Source organism: Venturia canescens, chromosome 8 (assembly GCF_019457755.1).
Source record: "Venturia canescens isolate UGA chromosome 8, ASM1945775v1, whole genome shotgun sequence".
Classification (NCBI taxonomy): Eukaryota; Metazoa; Arthropoda; class Insecta; order Hymenoptera; family Ichneumonidae; genus Venturia; species Venturia canescens.
Window position 1 is genome coordinate 18,580,792 of NC_057428.1, and position 15,782 is coordinate 18,596,573.

The 15,782-nt window shown below is 38.2% G+C and overlaps 1 protein-coding gene across 9 annotated transcripts; it reads left to right on the forward strand.

Moving 5' to 3' along the window:
* Window positions 1–324: 324 nt before the first annotated feature.
* LOC122414293 (antichymotrypsin-2-like) lies at window positions 325–15,782 on the forward strand. 9 transcript variants are annotated; one of them, XR_006261730.1, is made up of 9 exons: window positions 4,662–4,818; window positions 7,924–8,051; window positions 8,136–8,318; window positions 8,419–8,629; window positions 8,840–9,054; window positions 9,177–9,371; window positions 9,476–9,611; window positions 13,884–14,131; window positions 14,350–14,487. XR_006261730.1 is itself a non-coding variant. In XM_043425422.1 (8 exons), exons 2-8 carry the CDS (start codon window positions 7,971–7,973, stop codon window positions 15,388–15,390), a joined length of 1,191 nt encoding a protein of 396 aa, XP_043281357.1. In that variant the 5' UTR covers window positions 325–471; window positions 7,924–7,970; the 3' UTR covers window positions 15,391–15,782. The 9 variants fall into 9 exon arrangements, 7 of the variants coding, with proteins under 7 accessions (XP_043281357.1, XP_043281350.1, XP_043281356.1 ...); XR_006261731.1 differs by lacking the exon at window positions 14,350–14,487 and adding an exon at window positions 12,632–12,849 and having other exon boundaries at window positions 13,884–14,022; XM_043425422.1 differs by lacking the exons at window positions 4,662–4,818; window positions 13,884–14,131; window positions 14,350–14,487 and adding exons at window positions 325–471; window positions 15,221–15,782.

Below are 15,782 nucleotides of genomic sequence, written 5' to 3' on the forward strand. Positions count from 1 at the left end.
GAAAAAGACGAAAATTTATATATTTTTTCGAATTCGTAAAAAAAAATTCACCGAAGTTGGAAAATCCGTGAATTCGTGAAAACTGGAATGCGTAAGAAAAAAAAACAAAGTTCGAAAAATGGGTTTTTCATTCGTTATCGAAATCTCTGAAATTCATCGATACGAATTCAATTCTGTATATTACGCCCACAACGTGTTCGATAATTTTAGATAATTCCCAAGTGACCGTTTGTTATCGTAACAATCTTCGCGTGATCGTGTGCTGCTTCAGCCGGTTCTCTGAAAAACGATATATTTGCTCACTCCGGCGAGGTTAGCGCAGTATACTTTACGGAAGAACGTTACGACAGAGCCGGCGACGCCCAGTCGAACAAAGAAAAATCCAATATTGTGTGCCCACAGAATCGATTCTCGTTCGTTTGCGCCGAGAGAAAAAAATATTCACGACGTTCAGCTTTTCCAATAATTATCGTAAGTACTCGGATGATCCATCACGTTATTCCAACATATTTGCGTATATTTTAAGATATTACGTTACTGACTGCTGATAAAAAAGAAAAACTCACGACTCGAAGGCCTGTTTCAACGCGATTGGGAAAAAAGTCAAAAGAAAAAGTTTCGATAAAATGGCACTATTCGCGCGAGAAAGTGCACAAATCTATTCGGGGCAGGAAACACACTCGCGTTTATTTTCGAAATTGCATTTCCCTCATCTCCGTCCTCATTTTCACTCTCATTGAATTTTATCATCTCGCACAGACGTAATAACCATAATATGGATCATTTTTCGCTTTGAAACGACAGACGAGTAATTATTTCAATTCCGTAATCTCCCCAGTGATATGTTCGTGAACTTTCTGGATTATCTCCTCTCGTTTATCGATTATCGTTGGGCATTTCGTACACGTACTTTTTCTATTTTACGAGTAAGAATCTTTAATAACATGTAAAATCAGCATTGCCCCAATGAGAGAGTATTTTTGCTTTTCTCGTGTCCACACAAATTCTATAGCTTTCGCAGAGACCGCACATACCCATGAAAAATATTGTTTTATCTATTACTTTTTAACGACGACATTGAATTATTCGTTTTTTCAACGGCAGGAGGTATGATTTTTGAAAGGAAATAACGCCGATTATCATTTTTATTATTTCCGTGGTTATTACGAAAACGTCACTGTGTGTTACGCGAAGGAATAAACGTCAAAGGAGAAAAATATTGAATGATATTTTGCTTTTTTTTATTTACAAAACTTTAATATATTCCGCGAACGCGACCTTGAATGAAATTGCTCGCGAGCAAGCATGGTATGGGGCGCCTCGGTGTCTGACACCGCACCAAAACACCCACTCGATGATGTGTTAATCCTCGTTTACGCATTCGAAGCACGAACACGTCCACTTTAAAGTTTAGTACGAGGAGCTCAGGTGTACGTGCTGCTGTCATTAAATTTGGGGCTTTCCATTTTTTATTTTTGTTTCCTTATGCTTTTAAAGAAAACCGATCATAAATTATCGCACAAAAAACTCGAGAGTGTCATCGATCTAAAAACGTGTGTGTATTTTCTCTCAAGCAATCCAAGCTCAGTTTCGTTCCCACAAACCATGTTTTGGCTACATTGTGACCGATGATAAGTAAAGTTAAAATCAAATAAACTTGACCGTGTGAAAAACCAATCGTGAAGTAGTGAATTGCCGAAAATTTTCAATATCCACCGAAGCTTTCAACTGACAAGTGCCAAGTTTTCGCCGAATATTGTCGCGGGCGAACACGAGAGGGCGTTGGCGATACGAAAACATGTGAACAGTCATTTTGTTATGGATTCAACCGATTCAACTGTAAAAAGAACCCGAATTCGTATAATAAGAATATTTTCTCAAATTTTCAAAATCTCAAACTTGATGGATTACTTTCTTGGTGAACCTAACCTGTGAGCAGAGTTGCAGCAAGTCGTTCGAGAATAGACATGCCAACAACTGAAAAATCAGACTAAAAAATCACGGAATTTTCTGTGATTACAGCGAGTTTGTCATTATATTTCCCAATACAAATCTTATCAGCAAAAATCCAACTCTTTTCTCAGCGATGATGGAATTTAGTTTTTGTGTTCGCTTATGCAAGGGCGAGTTTATTTACTGGCGTTGTAGCAAGTTATGTTTATTGACCGTCCGTGGCCGCAACTAGGGAATGCCAGCCGGCGTGTCTCGTTTATTTTATGTTACTTACCCTTTTCTCGCTGTTTATTTTTTTACGAAGACTTCAGCATGGCAACTGTTTTGTGTGTGCGCGTCATTTGCACAGAGTCGTGGTTTCTCTAATCGTCTCTTTCTCTGTGATTTTTTTTCTTTCTTCGTAACCTCACCGGCTCGTCCGGTTCAGTCTTTCCTACGACAAGACCTTGTCCATTATTGTACTACACCGATTAATCATTGTGCTTCTCCTATTCACTTCTTTCTCAGGGTCTGCTATTTTTTTGGTCTCGTACGTATATGTATATCTTCGTCGAGTGTCCTTTCTTTATGTACGTGATATTTATCTTCAACGAGAATCTTATTTGCATGGATAAAAAAGTTCTGGTTTTTCCACGAACGGATTTTTTATTTTTACATTTAAAAATGATGGATCCAGGGCCATTTTTGTTGCATTCAGAATAATCTTATCGAGGTGCTGTAATGGCGGCGCTTGTGACGCACTTTATTTTCTCCCGACTTTCGGACACGTCGTTAAAATAGTCGTTACGCTTTTCCCACGATATATGGAGCTTGCAATGGAGCTTTATCGATCGATATACGAATTCGGTTGAAAATATCGTTAGTTTTTTTAAATTTACCTACATTTTATGAGAAATGGTGAACTTTCAAATAATCGATCAAATTTAGCCGATATTTTCGAACTCCTTTGCATTACCTTTGTCAGTTGAGGCGTCGGAATAACAATAACGACGTTTCGCTAGAATTTTCGCGTTCTCAGAATCCCGTGTCGAAGCGTTCCTGGCACGCTGTGATTTTCTTGGGAATTCGGGTGGGTTATACGAAGTTTTTCCGAATCTCCGAAGGTTCATTTTCGTTACACTTTCGAACCTCTTGATTGAAAAATTCGTGAATTTTTGAACACGCGTCAGAAGCGCTACGGTGGACGTTACGATTTTTTATCAAGCCGTGTGTACATCGGACGCGAACTAGCAGGGCAATAAATAAAATTTGACCATAAATTTCACTGTCTGAGATACGATACTCGTCCGGAAATAAAAAAAACCTGCGTTATCCTGTTTCCTGACATAATGTGTCCCGTAACCGCCCGCACATGTTGAGGTTATATTATCCTAGAAACAGAAGACCCGCTCGATAAATTTTCAACGCATTTTATCAAGAACAGAAAGGTGAAACACGAAACACTTGGAAAGGGGAAAAATAACACACGAGGGACTTCATCGAGCAGGTTGTCGAACTCAAACTCAGAGGTTGTCTGGCACTTCAAGTTCGTAATGAATAGCGAAGACAAAAAAAGAAATCGTGCATCGTAATATTGACCGGCGTTCGAGAGTCACGATTGAAGGATTCCTTTGAGAAGAACGAGACTTTAGAAAATCTGCTGCAGGAACACGAGATATGTCATGCTTTTTATTCTTATTTTTCCCCGCACACTCGTCGCTCTTACGTTGTAGTGTAAAACTGTAGCGCAAGGAGTGTCACGCGAGTCACCGTTTTATCGCTGGATAAGCCAGCATCCCTAGATAAATAAGGTCAAAAATAACAAAAAAAACACTATAAATATTAATGAGAAATCGAGACCCACAATCTCGAAACAGTATCGCTGGTAAGAAAATATTTGACTCGATAGAAATATAAGTGGGTCAATCTTTATCCAAGTTTGCATTCTGGCAGCAGATATATTTGCAAAGCGAAACACAGGTCGCCCCGAGGTCCCATGATTCTGGCCATAAATTCACCGATTTTCTCTCTTTTCTTTACTTGGACTGTCGAGTTAAGAGAATTCGATAATTGGCCAAGATTAATGATATCATCGGCGTTTCGTATATCGATTGCAAACAACTAAAAATTAACTCATCCAAAAGACAAACGATTGTCAACGAACTTGCTCACATATAACTGTCGAAGTATTCATAAGGAGGTTAAACATATAGTTCCGAATTTCGCCGCAGTGAGCATTAAACGCAACGGATTTTTTGTCAATATTTTTACGAAATACGAAATCTTCCATATCGAAGCGTGCACTCACGTGGAAATTTATGTTGTACCAACGAGAAGATTAATTTCCAAAATTTACTTCGTCGACAAACAACATTGACATTGAAATAGAGCATGCGGTTCGAACACCCGCTTTGTTCCCTCCTTTTATACGAATTTGGGCTCGATGAATAATAAAAATTATGATTTCAATTATTTTTCATAAAATTCCAGTTTTTTTTGACACTTCCGAACCTAAAAAAATACATCGACACAATAAAATAAATGTAATTGGTAAAAAAATCAAAAGGAATTGTACGAACGTGTGTTGTTTTCTTGAGACGTGAAGAAGACACCGGGCGGCCACGTTTCGAGTTGAGGTCATTATATACATATGTGTTGTGCGTGGCGGCAGTGTCGTTACACAGCTTGTTTCCTTCCCGCTTCGACCTCTGGGGATCATTCGTTCGAATCTTTCGAGTGGGGGAGGTATTAGACAATCGTTGAAAAAGGCTCGCTCTTCGAATCTCGCTGCATATCAGCGCCGATATTTCGAAGAGAACGATCTACTCTTGGTTATACTTTCTTTCGACACATCAGGACATTCTCAATATCACACAATGCGTTTCCGTAAGTAACACGATTTATGGATTTATCGAACCGTTTTGAAAGTGTCTCGTTCTCGACTCTGGTGTTTTGGGGTTAAGAGTATGGATCAGTCGACTAACCTCACTTGGAATTTTTGAAATTGAAATTCTCTGACACGGTTAGACCGATTAAAAAAAGGCTCTGTCAGCCTACGCAGAACGATGGCAAAAATCGACTGACAGACTTTTTTTAATCGGTCAAACTGTGACAAAGAATTTTGATTTCGAAATTTGCAACTATCTCTCTCGCACTCACGGTTGCGATATACCGACTGATCCATGCTCTTAACTTTCCAATTCGGAACTTCGATGGCTCGATATTATCATTACGCATGGCCGTTACAGTGTTCAACTTTTTTCATCAAGAGTTTCGTGAATTTTTATTCGTTAAAGTTATCCTCCGTTTAATAAATCGTTCAATGCCTCGTCTTTGTGTTTTTTGACATTCGATGTCTTTTGTTCTTCGACTCAATCGTCCATGCGAGTGCTCGCCAGTGACAAATTGTCATTCGCTTTGCATCTCGTTCTCTTTCCAAGCATCCTTAAAATTCCATCATTTTTGTGATTCTATCGAGTCGCGAATTCTTTTCGACTGTCAAACCTGTGAAAAGTGATTTTTTGAGCCATCTTGAAAAATCGTGTGTTTGTGTATATATCCATGCACAAAGCGTTCTTAAGTATCTGGATCTTCACGTACGCGCTGCTTTATCACTCTCGGTAACTTTATCACCGCTATGACGAATCAACAAATCGATAATATACAATGCGCTATAAAAAAGGTTCAGACTCCGATCGTGACACGAATCAGATGTGTGTCTATACTTTAATGGATATATCTACAACTCGTTAGTGCATTTGCGAATTGTTCCCAATGTCAATCGACGGTTGGCTAACAATAAAACGTTCGAGGATTCAATTATAGTTCGTTATTATGATTTTCGTTGCTCCCGCCCGTCTCTGGCTCGAGAGTTGTTTACTTTTTTGTACGCATTTTCGGTATCGTGTCCATTTTTTGTTTTCGTGCATTTCGTGATCGTGCAACCGAAAGTAATAAATGGAAATTTCGGCAGCCATTTCTCGAGCCATCAGTTCTCGACAGATTAGATCACGACGCGGTCAATTCCAATGTCATTGTGGTTGTAAGACAAATTGGAAAAAACTTGGTCCCAGAATAATGTGATAAAAAAATAGTTTTCTTTATCGACCGCGTTGATTTAACGATAATCATAATTACATCCGACGATCCAATAAAATATTTTCTCTCCGCGTGTAATCGTCCCGACGATTCGCTGGGTATTTCCCGTGAAGATTATCCTCGAAATGATCTTCAATCGTTATTTACAAGAGAATCGATTCACGCAATTTCGTATAGATTTGTATTTGTGAATAATGACACAGCCGATCAGAGTATTCGTAATCGTTTTGCCATTCCACTTGTCGCTCGAAGATTTATCACCTCGAACTTTTGTCTCAAATGATTTTGACTCGAAATGCCTTTTTATTTGTCGGAACATCGAATTTTCGAGATTCCCATTCGAACATGTTTTCCGTGTTTTTGTTTGCTGAAAAATCTTTCATCGGAGAAAATGGTTGAAAAATGTTTTTTGACAGCTCAATAGCCAGCTCTTTCGTTTTTATCGATAAGTAAATATCGGCCCGAAACAAGTTTTCGCGACGGCAATTCGCCGGGATATCGCGTAACGGTGACAGAAAAACAAGCGTCTCTCATGCGGGTCTCCGCAGCAGGTGAAACATTGTGGCAAAACATGTTGAACGGGGAAAACATAAATAGGAAGTAAACTCGTCAAAGGAGTTTATCCGGCGGGAGAATTTCACGGCTCTTGGGATCGACTGCAATTCCCAAAAACGTTTTCTCCTCGACGATAAAAAATATTGTGCTGGAAGGAATGTCTCAACATTTTTCTGCACGAATCAAAATCATTTTTCCCAATTTCTCGTCCGCGTCTTAGGATCCTTGAATAAATCTGACAGCCTGATTTGAAAGTAAATTTTTTCCACGCACCGAATTTCGATTTCGAAAATTCCGAATGAGGTTAAGTGACCGATCCATTTCACCTGCCCGCAAAAATCCCGCGAATCTCCGTCGCACAAACTTGACACATCGTCTCTTTCCAATAAAAGAAACACACGAATTGCATCAGCGTGTGATAATTACTCGCGAGCGTGATGGATGTCGACCGTTCGCTCAAACAATCTCCATTGAACAAACACAGTGTCTTCATTCACACAGAATTTCAATCTTTTTTCAACATTCATTCCAGACAAATATTATCAAGGTGAAGAACTTGTTTGCTCGATCACTCATGGCCTCACAAACAGAGATCACACTTTTCATTAAATACTGCAACATGCATGAGCAAAATTTATGATAAAATAAAAATATCGCGATGAGTCATCGAACAGATAAACCGTGCGGTGATCTCGTCCATGAATTTCGAACGTTTGTGTCTCTTGGCAATCTTCATAAAATATATTTAGTAAAAAACTGTTCGACTGTTTTTCTACGAAGCCCGTTTTTGACGTTTGACATTGCATTGCCCCCCGTCGATATGACACTCGATAAATAAAATCGCCTACAGGATTGCTCGAGTGATTGTGCAGCATCGTTAACTTAGTGAATGTGTGAGCTAATCAGCGGTTGACGGGTTTTACCCATCTGTCAAGTGGAAATAATGATCGGCGAGTGAGCATGAATAATTACTTTTCTTCCCCTTCCCCCCCCCCCCCCCCCATTCACGCGTGACGAACATCTGTCTTGGACGACTTGAACGCTCGATCGATTTGCTTATGAAAATATTTGGAATTTGGGGTCGCATCTTTGATCTCGTTGACGAATGTGTCATAAGTTTATGGCTGGATAATTATTGACGGTTTTCATCGAGCTTGGGAGGTTCGAATGTCAGTTGATTTTCGAGGTTATGTAACTCGCGTTCGTCCCGATGTTTTGTCCATTTGTTTTTTATTTTTCGGATTCTCTGTTTTTGTGGAAAGAACTGAATTTTGACAGAGTCCCATGAGCCTCTCCGTTGTAAAAACTAAAACGAATGTTTTTGATTGAATTTTTCAGTTTTGTTAATCACTGCTGTCGTTTGGCACGTGTCAAGTTCAGACGCAATGGCGGTCCAACCGAACCAGTCGGAGGCTCTTCGAGCAGTCACGCAAAGTGCAAACACTTTTTCGCCGAACTTTTTCAAGGTGATTTTCAGAAAAGAATGTTATCGAAAGGTTTCAACGTGCACAGAGAAACTGTGAAAAATTCATGGTTTTTTCTTCCATTAGAAAGTCGCTGAGGAAAAGAAAGGCAATCTCATTTGCTCACCATTGAGTGCTTCGATGGTTCTGTCAATGGTGGCGTACGGTGCGCGTGGAAATACCGAAAAACAAATGCGGTCGGTTCTCGCCCTCCCGGAAAAGGACGAAGTCGCGAAGAGCGGATTCCAGGCTTTCATTGACAGTTTTAAAGTAAGTTTGTACGAAATGAAATGAACGAATAACTTCGAAACCGAAATAATCGCTTTTCCGTACGATGTTTTAATGGATTTCTCCTTCGCTTGTTTGACAGAACTACAAACAGGTCGAATTGCGTTTAGCGAACAAGATATTCCTCGCCGAAGGATTCACGCCCAAGGCCGAATACAACGAGATGACTAAAACGGGCTTCCGCTCGGAAGCGCAGAAAGTGAATTTCGGTAAAGCAGCCGAGGCCAGCAAGACCATCAACGACTGGTGCGAGGCTCAGACGAACAATCGAATCAAGGATCTCATCTCGCCTAGTGAGTCTCGCTTCATCCTCGTTCGCGGGTCCTTTGGCTTTGAAAACTTTTTCTCCTTCCCGCTTGATCGATCGCGGACGAGGCTCACCTTTGGCTTCTCGCGTTCCAAGTTATTTTCTGCCTATAAAAAAAAATTCATTCGCCAACGAGAATGAAACTTTCTACAAAATTTGCTCGTACTTGGTAATTGATGAGGAAATTTTCCGACAGATGATCTCGACCCGATGACCGCTATGGTTCTCGTCAACGCCGTGTACTTCAAGGGCAACTGGGCTGAAAAGTTCGACGTTGCAAACACAAAACCTCGTCCTTTCAACGTTGACGCGACGACGAAAAAAGACGTGCCGACTATGTTCAGATCTGGTTCCTACAATTACGGTGTTCTCGAAGATGTCAAGGCCAAATTCGTCGAAATTCCATACAAGGTGAAACTCCAACGAAAGATTGGAGTTAATAAAGATTCATGAAATCGACAGGGTCGATCGACTTGGACTGAAACCCAAAATAAATCGTCTACGACTAAATGGAATTGATTTTCCAATTGCAGAGCGAGGGAGCAAACGACGCGATGAGCATGTTCGTCGTTCTGCCCGACGCGGTCGATGGCCTGGCCGAATTGGAGAAAAACATTGAAAAGGTCACCGTAGAAAAGCTTCTGAGCGGTAGCCGACGCGATGTCAATCTTTACTTGCCGAAATTCAAAATCGAGAGCGAAATTCCGCTCAATTCGGTTCTCCAGAAAGTGAGTGATCGAGGCCTTCCCATAGTCGAGAAAAAAGTAGAGAAAAAGTCGAATGAGCTTCTGCGATCGTGTCGGTGTGTCTGATCGATTTTTTATCTTCGTAGATGGGAATGACCGACATGTTTACCGACAGTGCTAATTTCTCCGGCATTTCCGATGCATCTCTCGCGGTGAGCAAAGTTCTCCAAAAGGCGTTCATCGAAGTCAACGAAGAGGGTAGCGAAGCCGCTGCAGCGACCGGTAAGCCTCTCTCAAGCTTAGCAACCATTTCAAGTCTTTTGTTTTGTTTAACGAGGCAAAAAACGTACTGCGAGTGCACCGTTGATTCGATGGTTTTGAAGTTTGAATCGTTGGAACACAAAAAATGCAGATTTTCGTGATAATTTCTAGGACTTTCAACAGAATCGAAGAAATTGCGCTCTGATTATGCGAATTAAGATTGTGAGCAAAGACTGCAATTTTTAGTTGCGTTACAACGATCCAAGCTTCGATATTATTCGTTTTTTTAATCCACAATCACTCTCACTTCCTAGAGCTTTCCGAGGCCTCCGATTCCAACTAATGTTGCGTTGAATAGTGTGAGGGAATTTGTGAATAATGACGAAGCTCAATTAAAATTTTTCTTTAGTATTAAGGTGTTTTTATGCGCGGTGCTGGGTGATAATTACTGGTTTTTATTTGAGGCATGTGCGTGTGTGATTTTCGCACCTCCCGAGGTGGTTGATGATTTTTCACAGGTGGATTTTATCTCGTTTCGGAGGCATTTTATTAACGTTGTTAAAACGAATTTCAATGCGGAATGCAAATATTTGGGATTTGGCAAATTAGCTGTACGGTATTCCCGGTTTCAGACAATTTTTTAAATATTTTTTCCTCCGAAGAGATGGAGAAGAACCTTTATTTGGCATGGGTAAAAGAAAAAACGGAGGCTCGACGCTTCCTCTTCTCCGCCAGCGAGAAGAATTCAAGACGGTTTTTCAAAATTCATAACTACAAAACTAACAATCAAATTTTTATAATAATAAACAAATCTTTGGCGCGAGCACGTGTAAAAGTAGGGGAGAAATTTATTCAGATTTCGAATATTTTATCAGCATCAAAATAGCTTGAGAGGAAAACAATTTTTTGAGACTGCTTGAGAACAAAAATCGATAAATTTCTTTTGCAGCTGTTGTTGTGGTGGCTTTTTCTGCTATTCAATTCGATGAACCGGTGGTCACAATGAAAGTGGATCGTCCGTTTTATTACGCCATTGTGACCCAAGGCACCAAAGTTTTCGAAGGAACTTATCATAACTAGAAAACTTTGAATGTAAACAAATTTCTATTATTTCTGTGGGCTTTTCATGACGTCGTTGATAAAATTGAAAAAATATATATATATATATATATATATATTGGAAGGAGCAGTAGCTTGTAATATAATTTACAGAATAAATTTGTAAAGACAAAAAACATTGAAAAATTCAGTGGATCAATTTTCTTTCTAAAAGAATAGAAACTAAAGTGGGTGAATAACATTTCTGCAAAGTGTAATGAAACGTTTTTTTGCATTTTAAAATGATAAGTTCAAATGATTAATAAATAACGATTTTACAACTTGTGAAAACGTGAGTGAAAACGTAGACGGATTTCAGCGAATAAAATTTATCGAATGTTCGCGATACGCAAAAAGTGTTGGTCAACATTTTTGCGAATATCAGCGACTTTTTATTTACTCAGTTTTGAGTCCGAGAGTGAAAACGATGATGAGAGTTAATGAACAAATATTTAAAAAAAAAACGACTGAGGAATCCGCAGCAACTTCTATCACAAGGTAAAGGTATTGAAATCATTATTTCCGCGATTCCAAAGCACGAACGCTTTTTATACGCTTCGATAGGAAAATACACCTCACGAAATGTCGGCTCTGACTGTGTGATGCTTAAAAGCACTGTTTGATAAGTTTGTTTTGCAAAATTGTGAAAACTAATTGTGTTAAAAATTGATGATTTTCCTTTTCGCGATTGAATTATTGTCCGGTTTGTTTTTTTTTGTGTGTGAAGTAAAATGTTGTGTGATTTATTTCCAGAGAACATGAGAAGTGTTATTATTTTCATTCAAATTATCCATAAAATTTTATTCAGTATTTTTAAAACTAACGATTGAGAGTATCAACTTTTCAAACTCTTAGAACTTCAGTTGAATCATTATTTTGACTTTTACAATTGGAACGTTAAGAAAAATCAAGTAATCGATACGTTTTTTCAGACTCCGATTTAGGAAACCGTTTCGATTCGGAACCAGACGTCTTCAACGCCAACCATCCTTTCGTCGCTTTCATCGCATCACCGCGTCAATATTTGGTCAAGCTCTTCAGTTTCCGTTACACCGGACCAAAAGACACAAGAAAGCCTGATTCTGACAGAATCATTTTCCCAGAATAATTCAACCCTAATTATAATTTGTCAAAAACACAAAATTCACACACAACATTCCATCTCTTCATATCTATAATTAATGTTTCGGAGTAAACGCTGTGTGAAGAATGAATCGATTTGAGTTTGCATGAATTAACAAGAGGCATTGAAACGTGAGCGAATTTTGCATGAGAATCATTTTCACATTGAGCTCTGTAAAAACGACTAACATTTCTGAAAAAATAATATTAAATCGATTGATATCAACAACGATTTGATTCAACGAAAAAAAGAAAACGAGTTTTTCAATCGCTCTGCAACCTTTTCACCTTTTGATATATCGCCAAGTATTTCCGAATCATTTAATAATTTATAAACTTTCAATATTTCGCTCCCTACTTATTGATATTTTTTCTAGTCGCGGTGGCGTATGGATCCTCTTGGTGGTCGAGTTCTATACCGAAAACTCATTTTCAAGTGGACAGGCCTGCACTCATTCAAATCGTTTCGCAAGGCGTCGTCTTGTTTACTGTTAGATTAGCATCACTTTGAAAAAGCCAAACTGAATTTCTCCGCGAGCTACTTTTGTTATTGAAAAAGCCTGAAAACTCAGTGGGAAATTTACATGTTTCGTTATAAATTTATTGAAAGTTGAGCTACAGGTGAGCAGCAAAAATTCCTGAACGATGTGTACGAATATTTATCAATCGATAACACACGGGATGAATAATTGTATTCTAAATACACACTAAGCACAGAAATGCCAGGTGTACTTACTGATGAAACTCCGAAGAACCTGATTCCTCTTTTCATCTTGAAATATCATTTCTCTCGTCGTTTATCTTTCTTTTCATTTTTTCAGGCGTGCAAGTTATGCTGCTTAGTATTCGTCCCACTTTACCTTCCATCGACTTCAACGTTGACAGGCCGGCCCACTTCATTATAGCAACTCGTTCACAAGATCAGCATACCATACTCTTCAGGGGATCTATTCGCGAACTGCCCGTCAATTAAATTCACATAAAATGATACAACTTTTTTAAACCACGACACGTCTTATGACAAATTTTCAAGAAAACAGTGAGCCATTTTCATGTTCATTTTACATTTATAAATTCAAGCTGAAAACTTGACAGATTTCGTATTGAACAAAACAGTGAAATATTCTTTTATAGCTATTTTTTAAAATCTTATCATTCTCGATCCCGAAATGATCGGTCGTCGACTATAGGAATAGACCTTCTTTCGAGGTATTTTGAGTCGATGAACTTTAGCATTTACCTTCGTTTTGGTACGTTTACTATATTAGCACTAGTTTTATATTGCAACACATTGAAAAATTATTCGTTCTTTTCAGTATTTCATAAATCTTATTTCCTTTTCTCACATCGAGCTTTGATACTTTTACTAAAAAAAAGCTTTCTCTTGTCGAATTTCGTAAACGTTTCTCAATAATCGTCACTCTCGCACGGTTTAGTCATAATTAATGTGATGTACTCGAAAATACCAAGCCATAATATTTGCTGGCTACAAATAAATGGATATTGACACGTACTCGACATTTCGTACTCATTCCCTCGGATCTTTCCTTCCTCACAAGGGCACTAGAACATTTTTTAAAATTACCAAAAATACCATAAAATTATTAAAATTTTAGTCAACAATTCATAAAAAAGGATTGGACTCGAGTTTTTTGCATGATTCATGACGCATGTTCAAACTATTAATTATAAGAAAATTCGATTGGGTAGTAGAAAAACAGTGACGTTCAAAATATACATTGTTACTTGTAAAATTCATTTGGTTATGAAACTTCATTCAATCCCAATTGAAAAAAAATCTTTTGAGAAGTAAAAATTCAATACTGAGTGATCCATGCAGACAAATATCCACGTTTTTCAGTTCACTGCTAATATAAAGTAGCAACAGTCAGGTAACAAAGATAAAATTGAGAATAATTAGAAAATTAATTTTATATCTATAACATTCTTTGAAAATTTCCTGCTCTGCCTCTAATCGTCATTTGCTGTCAAATCATTATAACCTAATTTCTCATTGAATACTTTTCAAAATGTGTTGATCTTCGAAAAAAAACGACTTTTTATTACTTTTAGGAATCATAGCTGTACCAACATCTTTAATAATCATGCCTCCACCTAAGCCCATCGAGTTCAACGTGGATCATCCATCGATGTTCATTATAGCAACCAATGACGCTGTTCTGTTCATAGCTGCTCTGGACCAGCCATCAACCTCTGGAAAATAAATACTCAATTTCTGACACAATCCATGACACTTAATGATAAACAAGCAACTGAAAAAGGCCAAGAGATTTTCGTCTATTGTACTACTTTAAGACTTGGTGAATAAACAGTACAGGCATAGATTTTATTGTCCGCCAATTATTGACACGAAAAATCGAATACTTTGAAAACGTACTTTGGGAAAAAATGGTATTGCACAAATTTGTTTTCCGAGTTCATTTCCTTTGGTTTTAATGCAGAGTTTTTCAAAAATATCACATTGGATGGAAAGAAGTTGAGATTTTTTGTGCGAATAAAACAATTTACGATTTTTTAGGCGTAATACTCGTCGTCGAATCCGCAGTGTTGGAATCCACCATTCCAACAATAACTTTCAAAGTGGATCATCCCTCGCTTTTGATGTTGATCAGCGAAACGACGGTTCTCTTCGTATCTCGACTGACAGAACCGTGAATCTTTTCCAACGATACTCAACTATGTGATTTTTTCTCTAAAAAATTCACGTAGATTCATTGCAAATCATGATTTGATCTATTCTTTAAATTTAGTAGAAAATCGTGCTTAATACGTCGTTCGAATTTCGGGGATTATAATAGTAAAGTTGTTAAGGAGGTTTATGTAATGAGGCGCTGATAAAAATACTCCAATTGTGTGAAATAAACGAAAATGTGTATTGAACGAAAATCTTAATTTCTGTACTTGCACATGTTGAATGAAAAAAAATCAAAATAAATGAATATCGAAGCATGGACGTACACTTATTTTGAAAAATAAACGGAAAAACAATTCGATTTGTATGTGTTGCAGGAACGATTGTGTACAATAAGATGTTAACTCTGGGGCCTCTTCCTTTCGAAGTAAATCGAGGCTCAATTTTAATGCTCATAAGTAGAAACGCGACGCTGTTTATGGCCTCCCTTCGAGAACCATGAGTGTGAGACGTGAAAAAAGCGACCCTAATAATAATGCTACGGAGATTGTGAATTTAAGTGAATGGACTGTATTTTGAAAATATGAATAAACGAGCATTTGAGTATGGCACTGAAATTTGACTCATCTTATTTCTTTCCTTTTCCTTAACCGTTTGCTTGTAAGTTTCGAAAATAATGCTTTCCGTCGTTTGAACTTTCGATATCGAATGTCCTGTGCGCAAGTAATGAACCTGGTCGACCCATTTTCTTTTGCAGGAATTCAGATTTCTTTGAGATGCATGAGATACCCGAAGGAAATGGATCTCAATCGGCCATTCTACTACGCCATAGTCGCTAAAACCGTGAGCAGCGATGGGGCGAAGACCGGATACGAATTATTCAGTGGAGCTGTCGTCGATCCGAGTGATCCTAAAAAAAATTCGTAAACAAATGAGCACCAAAAGTATATCATCGTGTTATAAAACACCGTAGAAAAATGTAGTACAAATATGTAGTGTGAGTGTGTTCTGCCAGAGATGCTAAAAACTCTTGTTCTCGAAAAATCTTGCCAATATGAGTCGAGAGCTCATGTTCAAACGAGTTATTAAGGGATCAGTTATTCGTTGTCACTTCGTACGTCGATTTCTCACATCTCAGTTTTTGTTGCCAACGTGTCGAATTGTATTCTAGTCTTTGGACCAAACGGAGAAAGATTTTATTTGTCAAGATTTCTCCGATAGCTTACGAGTTATCTCTCGGGTGGAGAGCCTTGTAAAATCGTGTGTAAATAAATAAAAATAAATAGTTCATCAATGGATTTGATGAATATTTAAAAATA

Excerpts from the sequence above, each read along its gene's own strand:
- LOC122414293 (XM_043425415.1), top strand. Across the intron at positions 8,052-8,135 it reads TTTCGCCGAACTTTTTCAAG|AAAGTCGCTGAGGAAAAGAA; the intron begins GTGATTTTCAGA and ends TTCTTCCATTAG. Across the intron at positions 8,319-8,418 it reads CTTTCATTGACAGTTTTAAA|AACTACAAACAGGTCGAATT; the intron begins GTAAGTTTGTAC and ends CTTGTTTGACAG.